Raw genomic sequence first — 16,341 nt, 5'->3', positions numbered from 1 at the left:
GGCGGCTTCCACTGTTATATCATACACAATTCTAGGCATACTCATATTATAAACATTTAATATACTTTGCACAAAATAACATTGCATGCAATGTTTTGAAAGAAATGTAGAATTTTGGCTATAACACTTGGAAAACTTAACAACGTCCATAAAATATACTTTAATGTTACAAGAGAACGCTTCCAAGATTAAAAAATACTGAAATGAACACAGACATGCAATGAAATAACAATGAGAATTTGTAAATTATTTGAATACACCATTCATCATGAAATCTTCTTAAAATGTTTTTAGTCTGATTGGTACTACAGTATACATTTTCCCTTTTCCATATGTAACAAGTATGTATTTAAAGAAATTTTACATTAAAAATGACTATGTGACGAATGATTTTATTTTATTATCATAAATTTTCCACTGCCTTATATTTCCCAGCTCATTCGCTGGGTATTTGGTATATATGCGGAACTGTTCCTCCCTGTTAACTATTAAACCAAGGGGTTTGTAGTGAACGACTAGCCATAACATTCAAAAGGTTTATTTAGCTCATATAATGGTGGGTTTTTACAATTACACTGTTACACAGATTTCTAATGTAGATCTCAGACTTTATACAGAAACCATATGATTATGAATTAGAATGATATGTGACGAACGCTACATGTCGAGCAGGATACATACACTTCATGTATATGATATATCTATCTTTTACTGATTTGATTTGAAAATGGATGTTTAATTGGTAAATGTAAATACAACATTTGTTGTTTATAAGAAGGTTAATTCAGACTGTGTTACATGGAAAACTTGACAAAAGTTACTATAGTCGGAATGATTGTGCAATTGATGAGATACGGGGAGATTACCATCAAAATATCAGTCCAATATCATCATAGGACTAGGCTTGCTTTAATCAGAAAGCGAATAGGTTGGTGTACCAACGAGGGAAGTTATGATTCTTATTTGAACTGGAACCAACCACAGAAGGAGAAAGCAGATAGTTTACATTTAACTGTGAACCAACCAATCACGAGGAGACACAGTGAGTGGAGAAGGCAAGTTTTGCTGTAGAAGTCAATTTACTGTAAGTAATTTACTGGCAAAAAGTCACGGCCAGATTACAAGTCTCATTGTGAGCGGTGTACATTAATAAATAATTGAGGTTACTGAAATAAGTGTGGCAAAGCGATCTCATATGAAACTATTGTTGCAAGAATAGATAAGCATGTTAGACCAGATGGACCCAGTTTCCAAAAGTATGCTGGCAAGGTACATGTAGTACTCCAATGGAACCATTCCTGAGAAAGAAATTGAAAATTGAAACTTATGCAGGAGTCCAAAGTCACTGAATCATGCAGTGAGGGTAGCATTGGTGACACATATCAGGAAGGTGATATGCATGGATATGATGGATAGAGTATTTGGAAATGACAGACGAGGATAGCTGAATTCTCGCTTTGATGCTAACCAGAGGCGTAGAATGTCTGGTGACTGTTATATATGTGCAGGTAGAGGCCATTGTGCACATGGTTTTAGTAGCTTAACAAAGTGGATATCTGATAGAAACAATGGCAACACATCTCATTTCCAGATGCTGGAAAGGAGAATGGTCAGACTGAAGTGGAAGCTACCTGATGAACAAGTTTGGTGGACATTGTATAGACATAGATATTTTAGTAGCTGGCATGCCGTCAGATGGTATTATTAGTATGGATGCTTTAATTGGTATTGGGAAGTGTTTTGACATTCATGGACTGATGTTGAAGTTTATAGATGAATAAGTACCACTATGTGACTGGAATTAACATGTATTGACTATTCTGCTACATTCCCAGAACTCTCATGAGCGTGAATGAATTGGCATCTCAGGGAATTGCAGTGGTATTTAACTAGATTACATATACAGTTAAAACTATTTTGGTTTGGTTGATGAATATCAGACAAAATCTGATATGGTTGGACACTGGTATCAAAATGGGAAGAAAGAAGATAAATAAGCAGATAGAAAACAAAGATGGCACAGGAAGTCTAAGAAGGTGACAGCCATGAAGAAAAAGGCACAGAAGCAAGTTCAATTGACCACTACAAGAATATATTCTTAGCAGGTGTACATGACAACAGACATACTGGTAAAACACAGTATTCACACAAGGAACACTTTCCTATAAGTCAGCAATCTAGATGTGTGTCAATTCGGCAGAGAAGCAGAAATGCTTAGGATTGGGATCCTACAACCTTCATCATAACTCTGGGCTTCACCAGTATTTCTTGTCTGGAGGGTGACCCAATAGTTACCATGAAGGATGCATACCCAATATCTAATACCATGAATTAATGAGTCTCTAGACCTGTCTGAAGGATCCTGGTTCTTAACATTGGATGTTGCATCCAGGTATTGACAGGTGTAACTTGATGAATATGCCAAAGAGAAGTGATGTGCAGCAGGCTGTACAGCTGGAATATCATATCGTTTGGATTAATCATTGCACCTTATATATAACAATGAGGAACATGATGGCTGGAATCCAGTGGAAAACATTGGTGTTTTATCTGTACAACGTAATGTTAAGAAGTACATAAAAGAAAGATACACACACATACAGATACATACACCATGGAGTCTTTGTTTGTTTGAGAAGCACAAGGTTAAAACTGAAGCCAAAGCGTTTTCTGTTCAGCAAGAAAGTCGATATCTGGGACATACAGTGAGACAAGATAGCCCTGAGACTGATCCTGAAGCAAAGGCTGCTAAATAAATTATACCCCTAGGACTGAGATGCAAGTAAGATGTGTGGGTCTGTGCTTCAGATACTGAAGGAGTGCTTGTCAACATGCGTGGAATGGCATTTGGCCAGCGAGTGCCTCGAGACAGACATCACAACTGGTCATATACCACGAGTTGTTCAGGGAAACTCGATAGTAGATGATGTATAGTACAAAATCAGTTCAGAAGAGATCTGCTGAAAAACAAGATGTCTAAAGATGGGTAAACAGAAGGCTACATTATAGCAAAAGACCATACTGAAAAGGGCTTGTGTGCAGGAAAACTTGAATTGCATCAAAGCCCTATTCAACACACGATTGGATAATTTGTTAAGGATTTATTGTGTACTCCAGTGTGTGTTGCTACTTATATATATATATACACCTTCATATTTAGTAACCATTTGTGTTTACTTACTCAGTATAAAGTTACCTCAGTATCAGCCAAAATTTACCTCCACTTTTAAAGGCAGAGGGGCGTCACATGTGCATTCGTCTGTGCATTCAATCCTTGTTCTTAAACAACAACATGCTATGGTCGTCTGCTGCATTAACTGTTTTAATAGTTAGTGACAAAGGAATATGTAACAAAGATACGTAGAGTGATATATTTGAGGTAGAATTGAAGGTATGAATTAAGAATACCCTGAATCCCAACCACTATAAGGATATTTACTTAAAAAATAGTTTGGGGTCGCCAGCCTTTCAAGACAATGACAGATGTATTTCAGTGAATGACGGCCATATTGACAGGACTAGAATTCCTAAAGTGAAATATTGATTTATGTTACCATAGAAACTATAGCTCTATGATTATAAACAAACCAGTGAACAGTGTCACAACAGTGTACCACAACAAATTCAATAAACCAGTGAAGCAGTACAAATTAATATCAATTCACAGTGGAATGTGCAGTCAACTGTTTTCATACTATTAACTTACCAGTAATTAAATTATATTAATTGAGTTTATTTTACACAAGTGATTAAATAATATTGAATGAATTACTATTAAAAGGAGACAAATCATGTTTAAAATTAGGAAAGTACTATTGGGGTGATTTTATGTTTGACCCATGACCCCTAGACATTCAAACAAAGATCAGTGAACTCACTGGCAAGAATGTAGGAACAAAGCAACTATTCACATACAAAACACTGCTGTATTTGCAACTATTGCACTCATGCATGGCAACCAGTGGTGTGTCACCGAGCCACTCACAATTTCCAAGAAATTACATGGCAACCAGAAGTGTGCACTACCTTGCAGTATTAGGACTTTGGATAAAATAAAAAAAAAATTCTAGGGAACAAGCATTGATAATGCATAGTCCCCGTTCAGTATTAGCTGTAGTCGATGTAAATGTTCAGTACAAGTAACATGTAGAAATGAAAGATAAATGATTTTTTAACACTAACACAGATTATAGATCATGCTACTGTTAGTATAGTACCTATGTAGAAACTTTGAACTGAATTGGACTATATCTTACATAGGAAATAGAATGAAGGAAAAACGCAGCCAGTCTGGTATTGTTGTTCAAGTATCTCCAAAAGAAATATGGCTTGCACCGTAACCTAATATGTAAGGTCATCATACATATTTTGCTTGATGTCAGCAATAGGCATGATAACATACAAAGTTTGATTGAAAATGCCCTATTCAATTTTGAACCGAATCAGGCCATATCGCCCTGTTCAGCTCCAAGAAACAGTCCCGGACATGTTACAGAATGTGATTTTACATTTTTTTGACAAAATGACCACCATTTTGACAAATTTGATCAAATATCAAAACAAAATATAGTGTTGTGTTGTCTTGTAGTACCTATGTACAAACTTTGAACTAAATCAGGCCATATTTTATTGAGGAATCAGCACAAAAACGAAAACAAAACAAAATGGCCACCAGTCGGCCATTTTGAACCGAATCTTGAAAAGAGTGACGTGTACCTATAACCCAATATGCATAATCACCATACAAAGGTTGATTGAAATCACCCTGTTCAGCTCTACGTTTAAATATCAGAATTTATTTTTTTGTTTCCAGAATACTACTACTGAATCCTCAATTAGAGGTCCAGCTCCGCTTCCAATAAAAATGTTTCACTTAATGTAGTTTATCTAATATGATTGTTATTGTACTTAAAACAACATAAGCTGAAACAATTGAGTTTTTCCTGTAATTTTTATTTTTAATAAAACATTTCCACATGAGTGCGAAGTACCCGTTTTAAAAGGTGTAAAAATCGAAGTGATGCTTTTTAAAAACTGTAAAAAAAACGAAGTGAAAATCTTATAAAAATTGTAAAAGTGACCTGTTTGAGTTATAGAAAGTGAATATCGATGTGATTATTTTATAAAATTTGGAAACTGAAGTGAATTTCTTATAAATATGGAAGCGAGACAAATATCATACATGGCATACATTGCCGAACATCGCCGGCTTCGCCGATTCTTGCGCAACAGAATCTGGCTTGGTAATAAAAGGGACTAAAAGCGTAATATGTTACCCCCATTTTTATTCGCTTGTCAAATGACGGTCAAGTACCCTACACCAATCAGAATGCATGTAATGAAGATATCTAGCTTTGTCGTCTATCGCGATTGCGCATGTTTGTTAACGACTTAAAACGGAACAATTTTGCAGACGAGCTGGTCATCGGAACGACTGACGAGCACTGACAGTACTGCATGACTACGCATAAAAAGGTTAGTTTACTGATTGTGTTTACCCTTTTTGCTGTTTATTTCCTCAGCCATGTGTTTGAGTTGGTCTGTAAAACTGGACAGGGCCTGTGATTTGGCAAATCGGGCGAGAGAAAAATCGATCGCCTGACCAAAAAAATAAACATTGCTTTAACGGTCTTTAAAAACAAATATGCCGAACGTTTATGGTACAAATGATTACGGTTGTTCCCCACTGTTTAGTCGAGCTCACTGGTGACATCATCCATAATCATGGGCAACATGACTGCCCCACATAGCCGATGCACAAATGATGGAGAGGTGAAAAGCAAAACTGCCTGCTATCCGTGTTGTACGAATCGCCCACTGTGATTGGTCGTTATTTTCATCCTTGGCATCACAGAACGAATCAGGTTTCATGTTACACGGTTACATTACAGTTTGCAGACATCCCAAATGACCTGTAATGACATTTCCGGTTGTGTTTCTGTTTACCGTGAAATTAATGTTTGGCCATATGAAATGAACGCTTGTCACTGAATAATGCCATCTGGCCATGGGTTTAATACAGTATACAATGCCATGACAACTGGGTAAGTAGATAGGTAGGGTTTTCATTTTATTTTATTTTTAATTTGTTTTTCATTGCACTCTTTGGTGATTGATAAATACAATAATCGTAATAATGTATAATCATGGTCGAACTTCAAATCCAACTGAAGTTGGTTTTAATGATTTATTTTTTTTACAAAATGACAAAGTCAATAGACAGTAGGCAGTAAATAGGCAGTAAAATTAATTAAAAATCACAGCTCTGTCGGAATGACCATCGCTAATTTGCATAAAATAAAAAAAAACTGCTAATTTGCCTAAAATAAGTGTTTGGATTTCTTCGAAAATATGGTTAGGTAGGTTTACCGAAAACAAGCAATTTTTCTTCTTTTTGCCTTGTGCATTACATATGATTGGGGGGAAAGTTAGGGGTCTTTTGAGGCAAACATTGAGGTGAAAATGATGTTTTGTCTCCTATTTGGATATGCATGTACTAACTAAGACAACTTATTTACACATTCAGGTGATGTTTTGTGATGATCTGTGCACTTTTAGGTGGTATTTTTCAGCCACCAAATATTTATTTCAGTCAACAAGAGCGTGAAAATTATGTTTTGCATAAGGAGTGTATTAAAAGTTTCCCAATATTGGACAGGGGACTGTAACATTATATTAATACATAAAATGTGTAATTTCAGGCTAAGTATGGATGAAGAAAATAACCAAAGAAGTAGGAGGAAGAAAAAAGAAAAACACCACCACCATAGGAGTCACAAGCACAGCCAGCACAGATCAAGGTCCCCACTTGCAAGCCATAAAATACAGCTGTAGAAACGGAAACATTGTGTCCCTATTGTGCTATATATTGTCTGTCCAATAACCAGTTATTTACATTTTGTGGCCATTTGTAGATTATATTTTGAATAGGTGATTCCAAAGTTTTAAGGTAACGAGAGGGGAAATACAAGTTATAGTTTAATTGAGATTAGGACTTTCCTCGCCAGTTATTAAGCATGTAGTTATGGCAATGTATATGTTTTCAGAAAGCTGAGATATAGCAGAATACGATCATGTATGTTTCGTATTGATATTTGCTCAGGAGATTAAGTTACAATCGTTCCCGTGAACCTCCTAAACATAGTTTTTTTGCAGGATTGGGAGTGTTCCTTTTTTCTATGTTTCTGATCTTTTCACTGTTGCTTTATAAGATAATGATCTTTGGAAATACGTCTTGGAATTTTTATGTGCCCCATAGTTCTGGAGATAAAGTCAGTTGAATTTTATAGACTAAATTTTATGATCGTCTCCATGTTACGTCGTCAACGGCTCACATAAACATCCATGAGACATCATATTTTAGCCCATTTTGTGGCGAATAGATTGTGGAATTTGTACATCGTTAGCGCGGAGAAAAGTGTTAAAAGATGACATCTTCAATAGTTATGATAGTCAAAAATTTGTTTCCATAAAAACTCAATAAAACGTTTCTTCGAATTTGGCCACTTATAAACAGCTAATTAATTACCAAATGCTTACCATTCCCATCATACTTTATAAATATACAAGTATCAGATCTGCGAAGACAGTTATATCGTGAAAACATGGTTGGTTGTTTCTTAAAAAGTGGGTGCTAACTTGAACAAAATGGCGTACCGCGCAATTATTTTTTCGAACCCCTTTGTTATGTTGAACAGCGTCAACAGTACAATCGGTTCTCTAAACACAGGGCGGGCCATCATGACAGCATATATTTACTTACGGGATATACATGCCTTTATGTACAGATATGTTTGCATTACTTTCTGCCTATGGAGAGTGTACCGTTATTGGATTCGTTATAATCAATTATTTCCAAGTCAGCACTGTTTTTTCCTCTCAATAAAAAACGAAATGTAGCGTTGGCCATGCTCACAGAGAACTATAAGCGGGATGGTGTTGAAGAGTGGTTCCAGACAGGAGGCGGTAATTCCATGTAACTACTAAATTTACGCATTGCGCGACGACCCTTTCCAATGCCATGAGCTGCGATCACCAACTTACAGTTTACATTGAAAGAAATGTCCACTCCTTTTTGACGCCGGAAAAACATTCCCCTTTTTACATTAACGTCACATCAATATATCACTGCCAATTTTATTTACGGACTGTAATTCTACCATTAACCAGCGTCTGTATCCAGGATTTCCATCTCGATGCCGTCGTTATCTGAACCGTCGGTGTCACCGTGACAATCACTCAGAACTTTTGTTGTAACTGTCGACAGGCTCGTCTTCAAACCACTCTGCGGGCTGACTATAATATGAGCCCAGGTCACTTTCATTTATGTCCTTTAACGACGTCAGACATTTTTTCGGCAGCCAGGTTTTTTATTTTTAGAACTCCTTCCCATGATTATATTATGTTATTAAAACACAGAGAAAAGCTTAAAATTCTATAGCGTAATGTTTGTTTGTGTTTCGATCGCGATCGCGTAACTGACACTATAGATTACCCAGGATATGATAAAGCTGGATGGTCAACAAATCAGTATGCAAATTAAATCCTTTGTCTTCAGTCTGCTACTCAACATGATATGTAAATGTATGGAGGACATGTTTACTACCAACTACATTTTTTGGGAATAAACTGAAATTATGCACCAAATGCATCACGCACAGTAAATTTGGACCAAAGATAAAGAAAGTACACAATATAATGTTTCATAATCCAAATTTTTTTGAAAAATGTTTTTTTTTTGGTGAGCTCTATTACACAAAAAGTTTTTATGTTTTTTTTTTAAATTTGGACTTTGAAACATATAATTTTGGTGTTTTTTTGTCATTTTTGGTCAAAATTAATATTTTGGACCTTTGTGAGCTTGATTTCATGAAAGGTTTCAATGCAGTGTATTTGAGAGTAATATATATTATAAAGCCACGTGATATTCAAACCTGATTAAAATTTGGGCTTTGAAATATGTATTTTTGGTGCGTTTTTTGTCAAAATTGATATTTAGGACTTGTGTGAGCTTAATTACAGTAACATATATGATACAATGTATTTGAGAGTGATAGTTCTTATTGAGCAGCATGAGATGTGCATCTGATTATAAATTGGGCTTTCAAACATGTACATTTGGGGAATATATTGTCAAAAACATTCTCCATTTTGGTCAACCTCAGATACAAATGTGGACTACAAATGTAATTCCCTGGGGACACAAAATTATAAAAAAATATCAAGTGTTGAAACTTGCAATTGAGTAGGTCAGTTTCAAGTTTCTTCTTCTGTAACATGACTCCAGGGGATTTCTACCTATTTAAGCTTGTCAGGTCAGTTGAATTAATTTATTGAACTATCGTATTCTTGTTTTGAAATTTATTATAAGTATTAATGATTATTGATAATATTACTTGCCAACTCAGAATATAAATCAACTACGGCATGGCTATAATAGAGTCTATGTTTACAACATTTCATCCTGCTTTAAAACAGAAAGTAACATAAAAAAATGTTGTTTATGTAACAATTATGAAGAATGTTCAAGAAATGTAAATAAATGATTGCATCATGATAAATGTCTATTGTATGCATTTGTTTCCGAACTTCAAAGATGATATTACTAGTCTATTTGCAGGGAAAGAGTTTATAATATGCTTCTCATTTACCAGTAGTCACACAAATAAAATACATGTAGTCACATATCTTTGGTCCAATCATGAACTCCTGCACATGCATCATGTCCTCAATATGTGATGTATGTGCTTAAGATGACAAAAAACAATATATAGCTGAGTTATGACTGGATGCACAGGAGGTAAATTGTATATGCCGGTTAATTCAAATTGGGGACTAACAGAAACAGCAGTACAATCTATAGTGCTTTATTAGTATGAAGATTGTTCACCCTGATAACATCTGTAATGAAATAAATCATTGTATCTGAAATGCACAGTTTCTAGTTACTGAGTAATATTAATTAGTACAATAATTGAATGCTTCTATAAAGTGAAGTGAAGAATATTTATGTTATAAAAAATGAAGTGAATTGATTTTTTTTTATAAAATGTGAAGAGTGAAGCTGCAGAAATCCATAAAAAGTGAAGTGGGAAGAAGCCATATTATTTTTTACCCATGTGGAGGCCCACAAAAACAGTACTATGTATGACGAGAATTTAAAAAAAAAACAAAAAAAACTGTTACTTCAGTATTAGGTCAGAAAAAAACAATAGTATGGTATTTCACTGTGTAGTTATATATATCTTTGCTGCACTATAATATTTCAACCCTGTAGACAGGTTCATAACTGTGTCTCTCTTATCTCAGCAGTCCATTCTTCATCTGGACCTGATAATTTTCATCCTAGATTTCTTAAAGAGGTGGCAAATGTCATCTATGAACCCTTATTTGTTATCTTCCGAAAATCCGTTGGCGAAGGTACTGTTCCAAGTGCATGGAAAGAGACTAATGTTACTTGTATTTTCAAGAAGGGTAATAGGTCGGATCCTGGAAACTACCGACCTGTGAGTTTAACGTCTGTGATTTGTAAACTGTTAGAAAAGCTTGTGAGATCAGCTGTTATGAGTCATATGGAAGTAAATAACTTACTATCTGACTGTCAGTTTGGATTTCGAGAGAAACGTGGTACTATTCTCCAGCTTCTAACAGTTTTGGAGGATTGGACTTATGCTATGGACAGAGGTGCACAAGTTGATGTGATTTATTTCGATTTTCAAAAAGCTTTCGATACCGTTCCCCATAAAAGACTAATACACAAGTTGAAAGCATATGGATTTGGAGAATCACTACTTAGATGGATTGAGGACGTTTTGTCAAATAGACATCAACGGGTGGTTATAAATGGTAAATTTTCTGGTTGGTTACCTGTGGTGAGTGGCATACCGCAAGGTAGTGTTCTGGAACCTGTTCTTTTTGTACTTTTTATTAATGATCTGCCAGATGTGGTTAAGTCAGTGTGTAAACTCTTTGCGGATGACACTAAGTTGTACAAGTGTATTTTTAGTCATCTGGACCAAATAGAACTTCAGAATGATATTTTCAGTCTTTGTGAGTGGTCAAGAAAATGGTTATTAGAATTTCATGTTAAAAAGTGTAAGGTGATGCAGTTTGCCAAGAAGGACTTTGATGATTATAGTTATAGTATGCGTAGCAAAGAAGGTGTTGTGTTCCCTATTGATATGGTTAATGAAGAAAAGGATCTTGGTATTGTATTCCAGGACAATCTTAAATTTAGTAAACATATTGCTAAAGTTGTGAATAGTGCTAATAGGATGTGTGGTCTTATCAAGCGTTGCTTTAGGCATTTGGACCAATCATCATTTACTAAATTGTACAAGGCATTGGTGAGGCCCCACCTTGATTATGGTGATAGCGTATGGTACCCCATTACAAAGCAAGATAAGAGATCTGTGGAAAATGTCCAAAGAAGATTCACTCGCTGTGTAACTGGGTTGAGTGATTTATCGTATGAGGGAAGGTTATCTGCATTGAATCTACCTACGCTGGATTATAGAAGACATAGAGGGGATATGATACAAGTCTTTAAGATCTTGCATGGACATTGTGATGTTGACCCAGCTGTGTTTTTTGAGTTATCTTCATCTGTAACCAGAGGTCACAGGTGGAAACTTATCAAAACACGTTGCTACAAATCCGTTCGTCATAACTTCTTTGCTACACGTATTGTCAATGATTGGAATGCACTACCTGAGTACATTGTAGACAGTAACAGTATTGATTCGTTCAAACAAAAACTCGATAAATTATGGATATCACGCAGATTTGATACATCATCAATTTATTAATATTCAGCTGACCAAATTAATCAAACTGGTGGGGACAACAAGCCATAATGGGCTTATTTTATTCCCCGAAGATTCCAGTAAACATTCCAGTAAACATTCATCTAAATAGTTTATATGTCTTGCTATTATAAGCTTCATACACCAGTCTAGGAGTCATCCATGATACACTGAAAATAATAATACACTAATTGTTACAACTGCATACAACCTTATTATTTTATTATGACAACCAGAAAGAAATATACATATTTCAAACATGCATGTAGTGCATTTTTAATCCATTAAAATCAATTTTGAACATATTCCAAACATGTTTATTAGAAGACAAGATGGTTTGTAGAAATGTCTTTATTACAAAAACAGAATTCAGCATTTATCATATATTTTTAAAACAAGCAAAAGAAATGTTTATATATTAGAAATGCATTTATTATAAATCTGTTTTAGTCTGCTCTATTTAGCCATGCAGAGATCCCTCTGTAGATATACTTATAACACATTGATATATATATATATCAGTTGACATAATTCATGCTGAAATGAGATACCCTTAAGTTGAACACATCACTATCACTAACTGAAGCATACACAGTACCGGTACTACACTAGCTGAGATACCAGACATACACAGTACTACACTAGCTGACATATCAGACATACACAGTACTACACTAGCTGAGATACCAGATATACACAGTACTACACTCGCTGAGATATCAGACATACACAGTACTACACTAGCTGAGATACCAGATATACACAGTACTACACTAGCTGAGATACCAGATATACACAGTACTACACTCGCTGAGATATCAGACATACACAGTACTACACTAGCTGACATACCAGATATACACAGTACTACACTCGCTGAGATATCAGACATACACAGTACTACACTAGCTGAGATACCATACATACACAGTACTACACTAGCTGAGATACCAGATATACACAGTACTACACTAGCTGAGATACCAGACATACACAGTACTACACTAGCTGAGATACCAGATATACACAGTACTACACTAGCTGACATATCAGACATACACAGTACTACACTAGCTGACATATCAGACATACACAGTACTACACGAGCTAAGATACCAGACATTTCACTACTTCAAGTTTATGCATAAATTAACACCCAGGCTAGTTGTCTGTACGATTGTTGTAACACTGTTCAACCAAAAACAACGTTTTGAAGGATAAACACATTGTCAATCATTTGTGAAAATTTCAAAACAAAAGGTCAAAGCGTCTAGGAGCTATTTTTTTAAAGTTCTGGGATGTGCACTAAAAAGAAGCTGAGATAATTGCTAATTTGCATAACCATTCACTCAGTAAGAAGTTTGCTAATGCTCATAATTAAAATGGCTGTAACAGTTCTAAATTTAAATGTATTATTGTTTTGTGAAAAGTTTAATATAGTGCATAATATGGAGATCCCATCATTTCTTTTTTTCACCATGTTTCTTTTTTATTATTTATGTACAGCCTTGCAAAATCTTGCTAAGCATTCAAAAGGGAGAATGTTTGCACCTGTTATCTATATTTTAAAATTGTCTTTTGAGTATGTTCCACTATTCACGATTCTACAAAATTTTAACAGCCTATAGCCAAGACTGTTTGGATAATAAAAAAAAAATTCACTCCCAAGTGCCCACGAACCTGCATCTTTACCTTAAATAGCCACATGCCATTTTAGCGAATTTGACTCCATGCATGAATTAAACTGAATCTTAATTTAGTTAAAGTGTCAACACTCTCATTGTGAGAATATACTTTATTTTCAATTAGTGACATCTTGAATTAGCAAATTTACAGATTAGCTAGATTAGTTAAAATAACATGCTAGCTAAAAATACATTTTTTACAGTAGTTATAATGTTCAACAACAACAAATTTTTGAGGTTGTCTTTTGGTATTCGCCTAACTCTTACTTTTCAGCTTATGACCAAGGAAGTAATGGTATATATAAATGTATATATATATATAGTTACCTATGAGTGGTGATGAATATTGACTTATAAGAACTACACAAACATCTATAATTGTATTTTAGATAAAATGGCATTTAGTACTTACAGCTGAGTTTGTATGATTTTTTGAGGTGCAGGAGCTGCACCGGCTACCACAACAGTGTTGTTAGACATCATCATCATCTGTTCCTGTGGTGGTGGTGGTGGGTAGTAGCCTTGCTGTGGTGGTGGTGGGTAGTAGCCTTGCTGTGGTGGTGGTAGGTAGTAGCCTTGCTGTGGTGGTGGTAGGTAGTAGCCTTGCTGTGGTGGCAGGTGATATCCTTGAGGGGGTGGTGCCTGTAGGCACATTAAATAAATAACAGTTATTTATTGATTATGGATGTGGATTGTGATAACATAATATTAATACCAACAAATAATCTTGGGAAAAAATTGTGATAATGGTATGGAAAAACTTATTAAATTATTAAAATGAGTCTCTAAAAATTGGAACTGAACATAAATTCATGAAACAAAATAGTTTCGACGGAGAGGTGATTGGACATTTTTTATTTTATGGAAATATATGTTGTTGTTGTTTTTTACATTGCACTATGAATATAACACAAATTTAATCCAGTAAAAGTCCTGAAAAAGTTTTACATTGCTCTGTTTTTACCTCCATTTTGGACCTAATATAAACTTATTATTATTATTATTAGTCCCCGTTCGGACGCAGTCCGAAAACGGGGACTTATGTTTTGCCGTCCGTGCGTCCGTGATCACCTGTATCTCGAACATGCATGGACCGATTAAGTTCAAACTTCACTCATACATCATACATTATATGGGACATATGCACATGCATTTTTTTCATGATCCGATTAACGATAGCCGAATAGCGGCCATTTTAAGGCCGAATAGCGGCCATTTTAAGGCCAAAAATGCATCAAAATCGCACATTTTCACCATTCCGGACCCGGATCTCAGTTATGCATGGACGGATTTTGTTCAAATTTGGTACATACATTAAACATAATAGGACCTTGATGCACGTCATTTTTTTTTGGATCGGGTTCGAAATAGCCGACTGGCGGCCATTTTGTTTTAAAGAATTCAGTTCTGGATCCGTATCTGAGACATGCTTGGATTGATCGAGTTCAAACTTCACACACACAAGGTACATCATGTCACAAATATGTATGTGCATTTGTTTCATGATCTCATTAACGATAGCCAAATGGCGGCCGCTTTAAGGCCGAAAATGCATTGAAATCTCACATTTTCACCATTCCAGACCCGGATCTCAGTTATGCATGGACGGATTTCATTCAAATTTGGTACATACATTAAACATAATAGAACCTTGATGCACGTCATTTTTTTTTCCGGATCAAGTTCGAAATAGCCGACTGGCGGCCATTTTGTTTTAAAGAATTCAGTTCTGGATCCGTATCAGAGACATGTCTGGATTGATCAAGTTCAAACTTCACACACACAAGGTACATCATGTCACAAATATGTATGTGCATTTGTTTCATGATCTCATTAACGATAGCCAAATGGGGCCGCTTTAAGGCCGAAATTGCATTGAAATCGCACATTTTCACCATTCTGGACCCGTATCTCAGTTATGCATGGATGGATTTTGTTCAAATTTGGTACATACATTAAACATAATAGGACCTTGATGCACGTCTTTTTTTTTTCGGATCAAGTTCGAAATGGCCGACTGGCGGCCATTTTGTTAAAGAATTCAGTTCTGGATCTGTATCCAAGACATGTCTGGATTGATCAAGTTCAAACTTCACACACACATGGTACATCATGTCACAAATAGATATGTGCATTTGTTTCATGATCTGCTTAACAATAGCGGAATGATGGCCATTTTAAGGCCATTTTCACAATTCCAGAACCGGATCTCAGTCATGCATGGATGGATTTTGTTCAGATTTAGCACAATGTGTTGTACATATGCAGGTGCATTTCGGTCATGATCTGCTTTGAATGTATATGTCACTCAAATATGAACGGAACGGGGACGTGTCATTGACAATGACTTGTTATTATTATTATTATTATTATTATTATTATATAATTGCAATTCATGTCAGCCGTCGTAATAAAAGGCAAAACAAAGGCTTGAGTGAGCTTCTGGAAATTTTTATTCAAAGTATTAAGTCGAGGCTTGGAACAGAATATGAATGTTCCCGGATCATGAACCAACTGCCTGAATTTGAGATTATGTGGACAGTAAAGGATGCACTTTGTAAAATCGAGAATAACACACTTCGCATTCTACTGTAATTGTGGCAGGTATGATCTATTTTCAAACAGGAAGTTGCCTTGTCATGTTGTTAAACATCGATACAAACGAACACCATCGCTTTAGCAAACTTAGCACACGCACATGAGCCAAGAATTTTGTCCTCTTGGTGGGCTATCATTGCACACACTTGCAGCAGCGCATATATGTTTTATGTTACTTGTTCTGTGTTTTAAATGTTTTGATTTTCCCTTGGAATTTGGCGGGGGGGAGGGGGGGGGGTACCGGTGTCACCGGC

General features: G+C 35.6%; 1 protein-coding gene and 1 long non-coding RNA gene across 4 annotated transcripts in view; one reads left to right on the top strand and one right to left on the bottom strand.

Annotated features, from left to right (window-relative positions):
* The first annotated feature begins 5,332 nt into the window (after positions 1 to 5,332).
* On the top strand, positions 5,333 to 9,560 carry LOC102802725 (uncharacterized). The gene is made up of 2 exons (XR_438100.3): positions 5,333 to 5,475; positions 6,702 to 9,560. It is a non-coding gene; the product is annotated as an uncharacterized LOC102802725 (long non-coding RNA).
* Positions 9,561 to 11,783: 2,223 nt separating this feature from the next.
* Positions 11,784 to 16,341, bottom strand: part of LOC146729589 (uncharacterized) — a 44,131-nt gene continuing 39,573 nt past the window's right edge. For all 3 annotated transcript variants that reach the window (XM_085495315.1, XM_085495316.1, XM_085495314.1), the window contains 2 exons: positions 13,902 to 14,131; positions 11,784 to 11,974 (listed from right to left, as the gene is read on the bottom strand). In XM_085495315.1, the coding sequence (XP_085351441.1) occupies positions 11,905 to 11,974; positions 13,902 to 14,131 (300 nt within the window). In that variant the 3' untranslated portion in view covers positions 11,784 to 11,904. The remainder of the gene's footprint in view (positions 11,975 to 13,901; positions 14,132 to 16,341) is intronic.

The sequence above is a fragment of the Saccoglossus kowalevskii genome, chromosome 21 (genome assembly GCF_978046115.1).
Source record: "Saccoglossus kowalevskii chromosome 21, keSacKowa6.1, whole genome shotgun sequence".
Taxonomy (NCBI): Eukaryota; Metazoa; Hemichordata; class Enteropneusta; family Harrimaniidae; genus Saccoglossus; species Saccoglossus kowalevskii.
This window is presented reverse-complemented; position numbering and strand designations above follow the sequence as displayed.